The following is a 14,857-nucleotide window of genomic DNA, read 5'->3' as shown; positions in this document are numbered from 1 at the left end:
GGGAGGCTCCTGGAAAGCTTTTATCCTGTCACTAAAGCCATGAAATCCTTTCTCCTGCTGCCATCGATGCTGTTGGTGACATCAGGATCCTCCTCTCCCAAGTACCTTGTCTTTGTCAAATATCCCGGTGCTCCTGTGCGAGGGAGAGATCTGTCCTGGCTGAGCTTTCCTGGCTCACACAGAAATCTGAAGGAATATTTGCCAGGGAAATCCGGAGGCTGCGTTTGTATCCAGCCCCGGGGCTGATGTTGTGGGATTTGAGGATGGGTGTGTTCCCAGTGCGATACCCAGGGGGCTGGGGGGCATCCCGGGGGAAATCGCCATTCCTGCTGCATCCCAGCCAGCCGCTCCTCCATCCCCGCCTTATAAAGGGATTATTTATCCCCCCTTTGTAGTGAGAGGCAGGGGGTGGGGCCCTGGGGGGTGGGGATTGTCCCCGGCCACCCACCGAGATTCCCGGGAGTCCCACACTGGGAAGGGGCAGGTCTCGCCCCTGCCACGCCGGGATTATCCATGAGGCGGGAGACACAATAGGATTTATGAGCGCGGTGAGGATTCCAGCAGGGACATCCGGGCTGTGGGGCTCAGCATCCCCCGGATCCCCCCGACCCCACCCATTATTCCGATGAGATCCTAAACAATCCCGGCTCGGTTAAATCAAAATAATAATTAAAATCCTGCGGGGATTGGTGGGAGGGAGCAAATCTGGGACACGCAGCGATGCCCCCACTCCACATCTCCCACCGCCCAGCGCACGCGGTTCACTGATTTTCCCGGTGCTGGAGATTCCCGGGAGGTGGATGGCGGAGCTGGTGCTGCTCCCGGCCGCGGTCGGAGCGGGATGAACAAAGGTGGCTCTGTCCTTCCCGGGTGAAGGAGCCTTTGTACGAGCCGTGGGCGGCGGAGGGAGGATCCCAGCCTCGGGCAGACGGAGTTTTCGCCGTCGGAGCGCAGAGGAATTTGTGGAGATAAAAGAAATTTCCGCTGGATGACGGCGCTGCCAAAGCCCCGGCACGAGGCAGGTGGATGCGGGGGCAGCTGGGGAGGGGTCAGGGCTGCGTGTTCTGGGGTCCGGATGAGTCCTGGGCTGTCACCCTGGGATGGGATGGGATGGGATGGGATGGGATGGGGTGGGGACGGGTAGGGACAGGGACAAGGGTGGGACGGGGGTTGGGAGAGGGAAAGGGGTGGGGATGAGACGAGGACAGGAAACAGGATGGGGACAGGGATGGAGATGGGGATGAGACTGGGACAGTGATCAGCACAGGGATGGTAACAGGGATGGGGATGAGATGGAACCAAGGCAGGGATGGGATGAGGATGAGGACAGGGATGAGGATGGGGATGGGACAGGGATCAGGACAGGGATGGTGACAGGGATGGGGATGAGGATGGGGATAAGAACAGGACAGGGACAGGGACCAGGATGGAGATAGGGATAGGGATGAGAACAGGGACAGGGCTGAGGATGGTGACGGGATAGAGACAGGGACCAGGATGTGGACAGGGATGGTGATGGGAATGCAAGCAGGATAGGGACGAGATGGAACCAAGACAGGGATGAGGAAAGGACAGGACAGGAACTAGGACTGAGGTGGGGATGGTGACAGGGATGGGAATGGGATGGGGACAAGGATGGTGTCAGGGATGGGTACAGGGACCAAGACAGGGATGGTGGCAGGAGCGGGGATGGGGACAGGATTGAGATGGGAATGGGATTGGGGATGGAGAAGAGGACAGGGCAGGGAAGAGATGGGAATGGGATTGGAACAGGGATGGGATAGGGACAGTGATGGGGTAGGGACAGGACCAGGATGTGGACAGGGATGGAATGGGTACAGGAATAGGATTGGGACAGGCATGAGGATGGGGATAGGGGCGGGGATGAGCACAGGGATGGAGCCGGGGCCGGGGCTCAGCTCTGCCTTGCCCCTCCCAGCCCGTGCAGCACCTGACCAAGGGCCGGGGCCGGGCTCAGTGCCCGGACTAAGATTTAGGGCTGGGTTTAACGTTCAGCCCAGCCAGGTGGTGCCTGAGCCCAGCCCAGAGCCCCCAAATCCGAGCCTTGCCTCATATCTCAAACCCATTCCTGCCTGTGACAGGGAAACCTGGGGCTGCAGCTCCATCCTCCTCACCCCCGACAGCAATTCCTGCCTTTGCCATCCTGGATAACTCTCCAGCACCGGCTGCTGGTGCTGCTGAGCCCTCGGAGCTGGATAATCTCCATTCTAATTAATAAATGCATCAACCTTAAACCTCTTTGCCTGGCAGCTCCTCTGCAGTGGCAGGAGAGGGGCCCTGCATGCCCATGGTCACGTAGGGATGGACCCACGGGAGCCACGGAGCCACAGGGCAGGGGAGGAGCCAGGCAGCTCTTTTCCCTCCCTTTTATCCCCCATCTGCGTTTTTTGGGATTCTCCAGGACTCCCAGAGCTCTACCCAAGCAAAGGAGCCACTGCTGCTGCCGTGGCAGATGCCACAGATCCCGATTAAGCCCTTTGCTGGGTCAGATCCATGCAGGTGGCCACGTGTCCCTGTGCCACGTGTGCGCTCACACGCAGCACACATGTGCACACGCATGATGTGTTCCCAGGATTGGGGCGGTGCGGACCCACCCCAGCCCCTCCGAGCACACCCAGCCCACCCCAGCAGGCATTTTCCCGTTTTATTTCCCCTTTCCCAGGAAAAAGGAGAGCGGGTTCGTTGTAAAACTCCCTGCACTGAAATTCGGGCTGGGGGCAATCGAGGTCACCCCCCACGGGGACAGAGCGATGCGGGGGTCACCCGTGGGCTGATCCACGATCCAGCTGTTCCTTATTTCCACACCAAGGGGTACGGCACACAGGGATGCTCCGTGGGTGTGGGGAGGGGGTGGGCAGGAGGAGCCCAGACCTGCCACAGAGCATCTCATCCCAGAAAGCTCCGTCACTCTCATCCCACAGCTCCGGGATTACGCCAGCGCCGTTCAAATCCCATCTCCATCCGCGCGCTGCCCAGCCAATGACCTCGGCGCTGGCACGCAGGGCCTTCCTCCGCAGGGATCAGAGGTGATAAAGCTCTGCCAGACCCGGCTCGGCACGGCGAGCTCCCAGTCCTGGCGAACCACGGATGCTCCAAGGATGACGTCCATGCACGCGGAGAACGGGATGGACAATGAAGTCTTCGCCCAGGTAAGGGGATTTGCTCCCTGGATTTGGGATTCTGGGAGGTTTATGCTCCTTGTGCCTGGATAAGGAACTGTAATGGATGCAGCACAAGGGGATGGGAGTGGAAGAGGAGCAACTGTGGGTGTCAAGAGATCATGGGATGGATGCTGGGGAATAACTGATGGAAGAGCAGGGGGGAGCTATTTCCCAAAGCTCCAGCTCTGAGCCAGGTGAGGTGATGCTGGAGCAAGACAGGATGTAATATCTGGAGTGTCTTTCTGCCTGTCGGACTGAATTAATGGAAAAATATTTGATCGTGAGTTTTGAGCCATTATCATCCCAGTAGGGAGAGAGGGAGATGCTACTCATGGTGAGCAAGAGTCCCAGGAGAGCCCAGCTCAGCTCGTGCATCCCCAAGAGAGCTCCAGGCTGGGCTTAGGGATCGCTCCGGACTTGGGGTATCAGGGGGATTCAATCCTTCCCCACCCACCTGCAGTGCCGTGGCTTTTGGCTGGGCTTTTGGAGAGGCAGGAGGTGGGTTCCCAGCCCCTCAACTCCCCCACTGGCTCTTCCCAGCCCCTCACCCAGGCTCCGAGGACGGGCTGGGAGTCACATCCACCCGCACGTGGCTCTGCCACGGTGATGTGGCCGCTGTCCCTGCCTGCACAGCCGCTCTCCCAGGACACCACAGGGCTGCAGGGTGGGCTCCTGCTGCAGCCTTGTGCCCGGCTCTTCCTGAAACCTGAATTTTGGGTTATTTCCTCCGACTGTCTGTGCTGGGTGGGAAGGATGTCACAGGAGCGGGTGCAGGCTGGATGTGGCTGTGGCAGGGGGCCGTCATGTGTTGGTGGCAGGGTTATCTCCCCATGGCACAGGGATGGGACCCCTGGGACGCAGCTGGCTCACACCCAGAGCGCCAGCAGGAAGGATGAGGTGTTCAATGGAGGAGGCAAGGAAAAACCCCCTGGCACCGACATCCCCTGCCCAGTCCTGCTCTGGTTTGGTGGCACTGGGGACGTGGTGTGTCCCACGCCGTGGGACATGGTGGTGACCACGGAAAGTGCCCCAGGGACGCAGGAGAAACCTCCCCTTTCCGCTGCGATTGGGAAAGTGCCGCACGCGGGAGTTGCTCACAGCTGGGTGGAGTGACTCAGGGTCCTGTGTCCTCACTGGGACTTTTGACCTTGAAGCTGTGCCAGGCTTTGTGGCACCTGGCACAGCCCCTCTGGGATGTGGGATGGTCCCCAGCTTTCCCTACATTTGGCCATGCCGGCTTTTGGGGACACCATCCTTCCTACCAGAGCTCCTGTCAGCTCTGACATCCTCTCCAGGGGTTGGGGACTATACTGGGGCACTGGGGACCTTGCTGGAGCGCTGGGGATGGTGCAGCTCATGGAAATGGTGGGGGCCAGGCACCTCTCCCTGTGGTGTCACAGGACTGATCCTGGGGCTCTCCACGCTGATCCCATGAGGAATCTGATGTCCTCTTGGGTCAGGAGACATTTGATGGAGCTGGCGGGCTCTGACAGCTGAACAGGCTGACATTGCCCCGAGGGAGATCTGGGCAGGCCAACGTCATCCTCATGGCGCAGTGATGCGGGGTGGGGGGGGCAGCAGGGCAGGCAGGGCGGGAGCTGAGCATGGCAGGGGAAAACAGGACGTGCCAGTGTGGAGGGTCCCACCAGAAAATCCTCCTGGGCAGAAGAGGCTGCTCAGGGATGGAGATGATCCCGAGACCAAGGGTGACCACCACCAGTGGAGGTTGGCCATCACCAGTGGAGGGTGACCATGGCAAGGGAAGGGTGGCCAGCAGTCCAGGATGACCATCACCAGCCAAGGATGGCCATCACCAGTTGGGAGGTGACCATCACCCCCAGTCCCCCCCTTGGCAGAGGTTCAGTGACCCCCATGCCACCCACATCACCCACTTACCCCCATCTCCGGGTGCCACTTCCTAGCCAAACTGCCTTTGGATTCCTCCTGGCTGGTGGCCCCGGTGGCTTTGAGGGTGGTGCAGGGTTGGGGGAGTGAGGGAAGAGCCGGAGCAGCGTGCTGGTGACACGTGAGGACACTAAAATTAGGCGGCTCCAGCTAATCTAATTTAATCTCCCCTTTTCCGTCCGCTCCATGGAGATTAGCCTGGTGTGTGAGGTGTGAATCCAGGCTGCAGGAACTGGAGTGGCCCAGCCTGGGGACACCCACTGTGACCCCCAGGGAAATCCCTGTGGCCGTTCTGGGGAGGGCTGGATGTGGGCAGTGACCTTGGGGCGCAGCCAGAGGTTTGGGATGGGTTGGGAGTCGCTGCAGGGCTGTGAGATCTGCAGAGAAGCAGCAGTAGGATGGATGGATGGATGGATGGATGGATTCCCAGCACCCCCAGCACGGACAGGGCACAACCCTCCCCCTCCCTCCCCCTTGGTGGCGCAGTTTGGGATGGGCGAACCCCCTCCCTCTCTGCGGGGCTGGGGAAGGGCTGTTTCGCCCGGCTCAGCCCAAGGTCACGCGCTCGTCCTGCGGCTGCCGAAGAAAGAAAAGTTCTCCGACCGGTTTTGTCTTCCCGGCCCCGTGCGAGGGCTGGGTCCGGCCGAGTTCCAGGTTTCCGGTGCGTTGGGTGACAGGGCACAGTCAATAAGTGGTCACCGGTGTCATCCCGCTGCCGACGGGCCCGTGGGGACGTGTGTGTCCATGGTCGTGTCCAATGAGACCTCGCTGGAAACTATGTGGAGCAGCGACAGGGTGATGAATCACGGGGCAGGTGATCCCAGATGAGTTCATGCCTCTCCTGGAGCAGCTCCAGCCCTGGGATCATCCCGGCTGCTCCATGTTTGGATGTGCCCAATTCCCCTCTCCCCATCCCTGCTCGTGCCTCAGTTTCCCCAGTGTAAAAGTGGGATGTGACCCTCACCAGGTCTCCAAAGCTCTCCCGGGGGTCTCTCCTGGGGGCTTTGCCCTGGGCTGGGGGTCAGGTTGGTCCCAGGACTCCAGGATGCTCCATCCCTGCTTCAGCCACTGGGCATGGCCCTTCCTCACACTCCAACATTGTCATTACTGCACCACTCGTCCTTAAGGAATCACATTAGAGGAATTAGAACTGGCTGTAGCTCCAATCCCTGCAATCAGCCGCTTCCTTTTCCTAAGGAATGTGGCATTAAATGCTGATAGATTATTACAGACCCACACAGAGCTGGGAAGCAGCTGGGACAGCTTGAAAAGCTTTCCATTTGGAGCTTTATTCCATGAAAGGAATTCCAAAATCTGCTGGAAAACCCCATTTCAAATTTGAAAAAAAAAAAAGACTTTATTTAGAGGAACGGGTTGAGCAGAGCCCGGCTCCTCCTGCCTTTTCCCGACTAGGGCATTATCTGGCAAATCAGTGGAGTCTTGGGGAATATTCTCCCTGAATAAACTGATTTTATGGGACAGAAGGATGGGACAGAGCCCTCATTTTGCACAAACAGTCGCTTCCTTCATCCAGCCGGGCCGGCGGCAGATGGGGAAGGCAGACAGATGTGCCCGGCTATTTTTAGGCTCAAACGCTGCTTTAATTTCAACTTAGCCACAGACGATTTGGGTTTTTTGGGGGGGGAAAAAAAAAAGCTGGATGAGAGGGTGAATTGAAGTGTAGGGGCAGCTACAGAGATTAATGGAATAACCTGAGTTGGAACGGTTCCACAAGGATCAGTGAGTCCAAATCCTAAAAAGCACCAGGTCATGATGCGGGCATTTAACCGGAACACTGGACAGACTCAGGGTGAGTCTGGTGGGACTGGATCCTCCAGGAAAAGGTGTCTGGAAGCAGGATATTCTCAGCTCTGGCTTTGGTTGCTTCTCCCCCTCTTTCCTTTGAAACGGAGTTACAATTCCTTGAAAAAAAAAATCACACACCAAAACGATGTAAATGACCATGTAAAAGGACTCGGAGAGGGTGAAGGCGTGAAGAGCCGGAGCTGCTCCGAACTGGTTGGGAAAGCAGCGGGAGCAGGCAGACGGGTTGGGTAACTCCTGCCCCAGGGCTGCTGGGACCGGCTCTGCTGGGAGCGGGGAGCGGGAGCCGCTCCGGAGGGCCAGGACGTGCCGCGGCCCTCGTAGGGCTCGGGGCCACCAACGCCCGGCTGCGGCCCGTGGATGCCCAGATGGAGCCGGGACGGAGGCGAGGAGCAAGGCGGGATGCTGGAGTTGAGATCCCAGCCCCAGCCACGCTCCCCGAGGCCTTTGGGGCGCAGCGATGCCCTCTCCCCGGCACCCCCTCCCTACGCGGGGGGCAGCGGGACGGGCGGGCGTCGATGTGAGCGCCGCGGGCCGTGGGTGATGGATGTGACCTGACGGGTGCACAGGGCCGCGCACGTTCACACGCATGTGATGGCACACGCGGGGGGAGCGCGGCACACGCGGCGCCCATGGCAGCGGCGGCGGCGTGCACGGACACAGGGGCTGCGGGCATACGCCTGCACACACAGAGGGGGCACCCCCAGGGCGGCACAGGCCCCTCAGTGCATCCCCAGTGTGGCACAGACCCCCCCAGTGCGGCACAGGCCCCTCAGTGCACCCCCAGTGCGGCACAGGCCCCCCAGTGCATCCCCAATGCGGCACAGACCCCCCCAGTGCACCCCCAGTGCACCCTCAGGGCGGCACAGGTCCCCCAGTGCATCCCCAATGCGGCACAGAACCCCCCCAGTGCATCTACAATGCGGCTGGAGCCCCCAGTGCACCCCCAGTGAGGCATAGGCCCTCCAGTGCACCCCCAGTGCACCCTCAGGGTGGCACAGACTCCCCAGTGCACCCCCAGTGTGGCACAGACCCCTCAGTGCACCCCCAGTGAGGCACAGGCCCCCCAGTACATCCCCAGTGCAGCACAGACCCCCAGTGCACCCCAAGTGCAGCCCCACTCTACTGCCCCAGTGCACCCCCAGTGCACTCTCAGCTCCCCCCCAGTGCATTCCCAATGCACAGCTCCCCAGTGCACCTCAGCCCCTCCCAGTACACCCCAATGCAAACCCAGTACACCCCTAACCCCTCTAGTGCACCCCCCACCCCAGCCTCCAGTGTCCCCCCCATGCACTCCCCAGTACCCCAATGCACCCCCCCGTGACCCTCAGCCCCCAGTGCATTCCCAAGTCCCCCAGTGCACCCCAAATACATCCCCCCAGTAGTGCACACCCTCACCACATCCCCAGTACACCCCAATGCACCCCCCAGGGCACTCCCAACCCCCCCATGTGCTGAGGAAGCGAACCTCAGTGCACCCCTCCAGGACCCGCCAGGGCACGCTCCCTGTGCATTCCCAGTGCACTCCCAATACACCTCCACCCCTCCCAGTACAACCTAACACACCCTGCTAGTGCACCCCACAGTGCAGCCTCCCAGTACACCCCCAGTACATCCCAATGCACCTCCCAGGACATCCTAATGTACCCCTGCAGTGCACCCCCAGCCCCAATGCCCCCATTACACCCTAATGCCCTCAAATACATCCTCCCGGTGGACCACTGCACCCCTCACTGCACCCCCAGTACATCCTAATGCACCCCCCAGTGCACCCACAATGCACCCCCTCAGGAAACCTCCAGCCACCCCACTGCACCCTCAGTGCACCTTCCCAGTGTGGTCCCAGCTCCTCCAGTACACTCCTAATGCACGCCCCCCGTGCACCCCCCAGCTCCCAGTTCACCCCAATGCACCCCACACCTCCCAGTTCACCCCAATGCACCCCCCAGTGCACCCTCAGCCCTGCCAGTGCATTCTCAATGCAGCTCCCAGTGCACCCCCAGTCCCACAGTGCACCCTCAATGTCCTCCCCAGTACACCCCAGTGCATGACCCCCAGTGCACCCCCAATACACCCTCCCAGGGCACCCCAAATACATCCCCAGTAGATCACTGCACACCTCAGTGCACCCCAGTACGCCCAGTGCACGCCCCCCCTGCCCCCAGGCAGTCCCACCCCCCAGCGCACTGAGGAAGTGCACATGAGTGCACCCCTCCAGCACCCGCCAGGGCACGCTCCCAATGCATCCCAGTGCACTCCCAGTGCACCCTCACCCTTCCCAGTACACCCCAAGGCACCCCCTCAGTGCGCTCCCAACCCCCTCCAGTGCACCCCCAGTACACCCCAATGCACCCCCAAGGACACCTCAAATACATCCCCCCAGCAGACTCCACTGCAGCCCCTCATTGAACCCCCAGTTAATCCCCCAGTTAATCCCCCCAGCGCATCCCCAGCCACCCCAGTACACCCCTAGTGCATCCCCCACAGCGCACCACCAGCTCCCCCAGTACACACCCCCATTCACCACTCCAGTTCACCCCCAGCCCACCCAGTGCCCTCCTCAGAGCACTCCACAGCCAGTGTACCCCAGTACATCCTCCCAGTAACCCCACTGTACCCCCAGTACATCCCAGTACACCCCAGCACAGCCCAGCCCTCAGTGTCCCCAGTGCATCCCCCAGTGCCCTCCTCAGTTCACTCCCAGACCCCAGTGCACCCCCAATACACCTCAGTACCCACCCAATTCACCTGTCAATGCACCCCAGCCCCATTGACCCCCAGCCCCATTGCACCCCAGCCCCATTGCACCCCTACCCCCTCAGTGCCCACTCCAGTGCACTCCCAGACCCCCTGTGTATCCCCAATACACTCTCCCAGTCCCAATGCACCCCCAGTGCACTCCCAGTGAACTCCCAGTGCACCCCCACAGTGCCCATCTCAGTGCATTCCCAGACCCCAGTGCACCCCCAATACACCCTCCCAGTACCTCCCAGTTTACCCCCTACACACTCCCACCCCACTACAACCAAATGCACCCCCGCAGTGTACCCCCAGTCCCCCACTGCTCCCCAAGTGCAGTCCCAGCCCCCCAGTAAATCCCAGTATCCCCCCAGGGCCCCCCAGTACAGCCCCAGACCCCCAGTACCCTCCCAACGCACCCCCAGTGCCCATCCCAGTTCACTCCCAGCCCCCAATCCCCCACTGCATTCCCAGCCCCTCAGTGCACCCCTCAGACACCCTGCCAGTACAGTCCAATGCATCCCCAGTGCGCCCCACCCATTACCTCTCAATTCACCCCAGTGTACCCCAGCCCTCCCGGTACTCCCAATACATCACCCAGTGCACCCCCAGTCCCCAGTGACCCCCAGTGCACCCCACCCTTCCCAGTACCCCTCAATCCAGCCCCCAGTGCACCACCAGCCCCTCCAGTACCCCCAATATACCACTCCCAGTACCTCCCACTGACCCCCCAATGCACTCCCCACCGCACCCCAGTACACCTTCCCAGTACCCCAATTCAACTCAGTATGCCCCCAGTGCATCCCCAGTCCCCACTGCTCCCCCAGTGCAGCCCCAGCCCCCAGTAAATCCCAGTGCACCCCAGCCCCAGTACCTCTCCAATCCCACCCAGTGCCCCCCAGTGCATCCCCAATACACCCTCCAAGTACCCCCAATAGAGCCTCCCAGTGCAGCCCCAGCCCTCCCAGTACCCCTCAATTCACCCCCAGTGCACTCCCAGTGTACCCCCAGTATACTCCAATTCACCCCCAGAGCACACCCCAGTACCTCTGCAATTCAAGTTGCCCCTCCAGTACCTCCCACTGACCTCCCAATGCACCCCAGACCCCACCTGCCCCAATTCCCCTCCCGCTGCATCCCCCGCCCTCCACTCCTCCTCCATTCTCCCCAGTGTTGCCCCAGTGCTTCCCCCAGTACACTCCAGTTCACCCCCAGTGCACCCCCAGTTCCCCACTGCTCCCCCCAGTGCACTCCCAGTACACTCTCCCAGTACCTCCCACTGACCCCTCAATGCACTCCCCAGCGCCACCCCAGCCCTCCCAGTGCACTCCCAGTACCACCCACTGCCCCTCCAGTTCACACTCCTCCTGGTGCACCCCCAATACACCCTCCCAAGTACCACCCCCTGCCTCCCAGTTCACTCCCATCCCCCGTGCACCCCCAGTGCACTCTCCCAGTACCACCCAGCTCACCCCCCGTGCCCCCCAATACACCCTCCCAAGTACCACCCACTGCCCCCTCAGCTCACCCCGTGCCCCCAATATACGCCCAGCCCTGCCGGCGGTTGCCCCCAGTGCCCCTCCCAGTGGCACCCCCGGCTCCCCCTGTGCCCCCTGTACCCCTCCCAGTGGCACCCTCGGTCCCCCAGTACCCCCTCCCAATGTCCCCCTCGGCTCCCCCTGTCCCCCAGTACCCCCTCCCAGTAGCCCTCCCGGCTCCCCATGCCCCTCCCCCAGTACCCCCTCTCAGTGGCACCCCTCAGTCCCCCCATGCTCCCCCAGTACCCCCTCCCAATGGCATCCTCCGGTCCCTCCAGTACCCCCTCCGAGATGTCCCCCTCAGTTCCCCGTGTCCCCCAGTACCCCACCCAGTGGCACCCTCAGTCCCCCCAGTACCCCCTCCCAGTGGCACCCCCTGTACCCCCGTGCCCCCGTTGCCCCCTCCCAATGCCCCCTCGGTTTCCCCCGTGTCCCCCAGTATCCCCTCCCAGTGGCACTCCCCGCTCCCTCAGTGTCCCCCAGTACCCCCTCCCAGTGGTACCTCCAGCTCCCCCAGTGCCCCCATCTCCCCGGCTCCCCCATGCCCCCCATCTCCCCTCGTGCCCCCCCGGGCGGCGGGCGCCGCCCCCCTGGCTCACACCCTCTCTGCGCGGCCAATGGGGGGGCTGCGGCCGCGCGCGTCACTCGTGGGCCGGGGAACCTCCTCAATGAGCCCGATTGGCGCGGGGAGCGCGCGGCGCTGCCGGGGCCGCTCCGCACCTTCGCTCCGCACCCTCCGCGCCTCCCGCCATGATCGCATCCCACCTCCTCGCCTACTTCTTCACCGAGCTCAACCATGACCAGGCGCAGAAGGTGAGCGGGGCGCGGGACGGAGCGGCGGGGAGGGGAGGATGAGGAGGATAAGGAGGAGGAAAAGCGAGGGAAAAAACGGAGAGGGATGAAAGGTGAAAAGGGAAAAGTGGAAAGGAAAAAGGGAGGAGAAGGGAAAGGGGAGGAAAGAAGGGAAAAGGGGGAAAGAGGGGGAAAGAAAAAAAAGAAAAGTTGAAAAAAGGGTAGGGAAAAGTTACTAAAAAGAAAAGGAGGGGGAAAGGAGGGGGGAGCGAAAAGGAAAAGGGAAGGGGGAAAAAAGGGAGAAGGGGGAAAAAGGGAAGAGGAAAAAGGATGAAGGGGAAAGGAAAAAGAAGGGAGGGAAAAGGTGGGAGGAAAGAAGAAAAAAGTGGAAAAGGGGAAAAGGAGAGGAAAAGAGTAAAAGGAGGGAAAAGAAGGAGGGAAAAGTTTATTAAAAAAAAGTAAACTGAAAAAAAAAAAAGAACAAAAGGGGAAAAAAGAAAAAAGCATTAAAAAGGGGAAGAGGAGGCACAGGGCCCCGGGAGCGAAGGGGAACCGGGGCGCAGCGGGCCGGGGGGGCGGGCGGAGGCCCCGGCGCTGCCCGGCCGGGGCCGCGTGCGGTACGTGCTCGGCTGCGGGACCCCGCGTGGCCGGGCGGGCGGAGGGGGAGGAGGGGAGAGCAGCAGGAGGAGGAGGAAGGGGAGAAGAAGGAGGAGGAGGAGGAGGAGGGAGGGGGGATCTCCGCGCCTCTCCCCCGCCGGAGCCGCGACCCCCGCGGCCGCCGCTCGCAGCACGTGTCGCCGCTTCCCGCCGCCCGCGCGGAGCACCCGCGGAGCATCCCCGGAGCCGCTTCCCCCATCCCGCGCCGGGCTTCGAGCCGAGGCCCCCGCGGGGAGCGGGGTCAGCCCGGGCCACGAGCCCGGAGGTGGCGTTGGCACCTCCGGTCCCCTTGCCCGCGCTGTGCCCCCCGCACCCGACCGCGTGTGTGCCCCCCATCCCTGCGCTGACAGCGACGCAAAACACCTTCCTGCCTCCCCATCCCTTCATCTCCGGGTCTTGAGTCCCTAATTTTGGGGTCCTGAACTCCCCGAGCCCGTTCCCAGACCGCAGCCCCAAGCAGCAGCGTCCCGTTGGGATGCACGGAGAGTTCATGGAGTGTTCGTCACCCCTAATTCCCGAGTTCAGGCACTGGGAAAGCGCAAGTGTTCCTGCTCTCCCGTGGCTCGGGGAGTAGCCGGCCTTTGTCTGGCCGGGACAGCGCTTAGGCTGGGCTTAATAAATTATTCCTGGAAAAAAAATACTAGATGGGAGAGCGTGCGGGGGCTCGGGCTCTTCCCGCAGGGCTCCACCGGCATTTGGGATATTTGGGAATAGGGCAGAGAGGGCTTCGGCTGTGATTCCGGAGGTCGGGAAGTGGTCAGGATTTGCTGATCTGAGTGTGAAGGGATGGGGATTTGCAAATGTTGCCAAATATTTATTGCCAAACAATAAAAAATTGAGGAAAATGCTTAGAGAGCCCTCGGATAACCCTGGAGACGCCACCGGGGAAGTGAAACTCGCCACGTTGACCCTTCGCGGGCGCTAAATAGGAAGGAAAACAAGGCAGAACATTGAAAAAAAACACACCTCAACCCCAACCTAAACAAAGTGCAGGGAAAACTTCCCGGCGCAAAACTATCCTTAAGGAATTATGGGCTCGGCTTCTCCCTCTGCTCGCCAGTGGCCCCGGGGTTGTGCAACAGCCAAATTCAGGGGAAGGGATTGTGTAACCCGACGGCAGAAATAGGCCAGCGGCAGAGCCCGGCTCCGGGCTGCTCACGCCTTCCTTATCAGGAGCTGGGAATAATGGGCAGGGAAGGCTTGGATGAAGGAATTCAGCTTCGTTACCCACCGAGAAAAGGGTGTGCAGAGCCTCGGGGAGCGGCTTCATTTCCCTCCGAGCTCCAAAACCCGAATAAAAACGGTTGTTGAGATGGGAGAGGGAGGAAGAAACTGTCCCGGAGCCGCCGGCGTGAGCTCGGGATGCTGTGGGAGACAGCGCTGCCCTCCCAGCCGCCTCCACCACTGGATTTCTCCGGGATATTTTTAAACAAATTCCTGTGAATCCTCCCGGTGAGGCAAAGCTGGGAGAGAGCACGGAGCTCAGCTCGGCTCAGGGAGAGGGCAGAGGGGGGAGCAGCCAGCTGTCCAACCTGGCTGCTTCCACCGGGGATGCACAAAGTATTCCTGGTTTGTAAATCTTCCCAGGCAAGGCAGGGGTTCCCTAGCACAGGGAGTTGTAGGGGGTGTAATTCCTGGAAAGCTGAGATTTATTTGCTTGGGTCTTTTTAGCAAACCCAGAATTTGAGACTATATTTGGGGAAAAAAATGGCAGGTGGTAGCCTAGGATGTGTTTTCCCTTTGGATCAGGCAAAAAAGGGGCTCGGCTGGGGGAAGAAAGTGCCTTTTCCAACATGTGTGGTTTGTGTCCACCTCAAGGCCTTGAAAATAGCCTCAAAAATAGGATTTTTCTTCCCATTCTTGCCACGGAGCAGCTTTACCTGCTCCCCTGCCCACCCTGGGGGCATGTCACCTACATCCCCAACACCTCCTGCCCTTTTCCTGGCTGGAAAATGGGTTGTCTGGACTTATCTAACCCCCAAGGGATTGTGCAAACTTTAATTAACCTCAGCAGCGTCCTTTGAGATCCCGGCTTGAAAGTTTGCCGCCGCTGAACCGCGTTCCCTTGGGATGTGCCGGCTCCTGCTGGGCTTCCTGGTCCCTCAACCTCATCCTGTCATGCGACAGCAGTGGGAGCCCAGCGTCTCCTATTCCCCATCCCCCCTTCAAAAGAGGGAAACGCTGGCAATGGGGTTAATTTTCCTGGATTTGTGGCCGTTT

At 60.9% G+C, this 14,857-nt stretch overlaps 1 protein-coding gene across 2 annotated transcripts in view; it reads left to right on the top strand.

Moving 5' to 3' along the window:
• Window positions 1-2,946: 2,946 nt before the first annotated feature.
• LOC126649983 (hexokinase-2) overlaps window positions 2,947-14,857 on the top strand; it is a 38,487-nt gene continuing 26,576 nt past the window's right edge. Inside the window, exon 1 of one of the 2 annotated variants that reach the window (XM_050334415.1) lies at window positions 2,947-3,170. In XM_050334415.1, the coding sequence (XP_050190372.1) occupies window positions 3,120-3,170 (51 nt within the window). In that variant the 5' untranslated portion in view covers window positions 2,947-3,119. Of the gene's footprint in view, window positions 3,171-11,879; window positions 12,002-14,857 lie in introns of those variants that run through there. The other variant, XM_050334414.1, reaches the window with a different exon arrangement.

This window comes from Myiozetetes cayanensis, unplaced genomic scaffold, assembly GCF_022539395.1.
Source record: "Myiozetetes cayanensis isolate MyiCay16 unplaced genomic scaffold, myiCay2020 scf53, whole genome shotgun sequence".
NCBI classification, from domain to species: Eukaryota; Metazoa; Chordata; class Aves; order Passeriformes; family Tyrannidae; genus Myiozetetes; species Myiozetetes cayanensis.
Note: the sequence above shows the minus strand (reverse complement) of the source record. Positions and strands in the feature narration are given on the sequence as shown.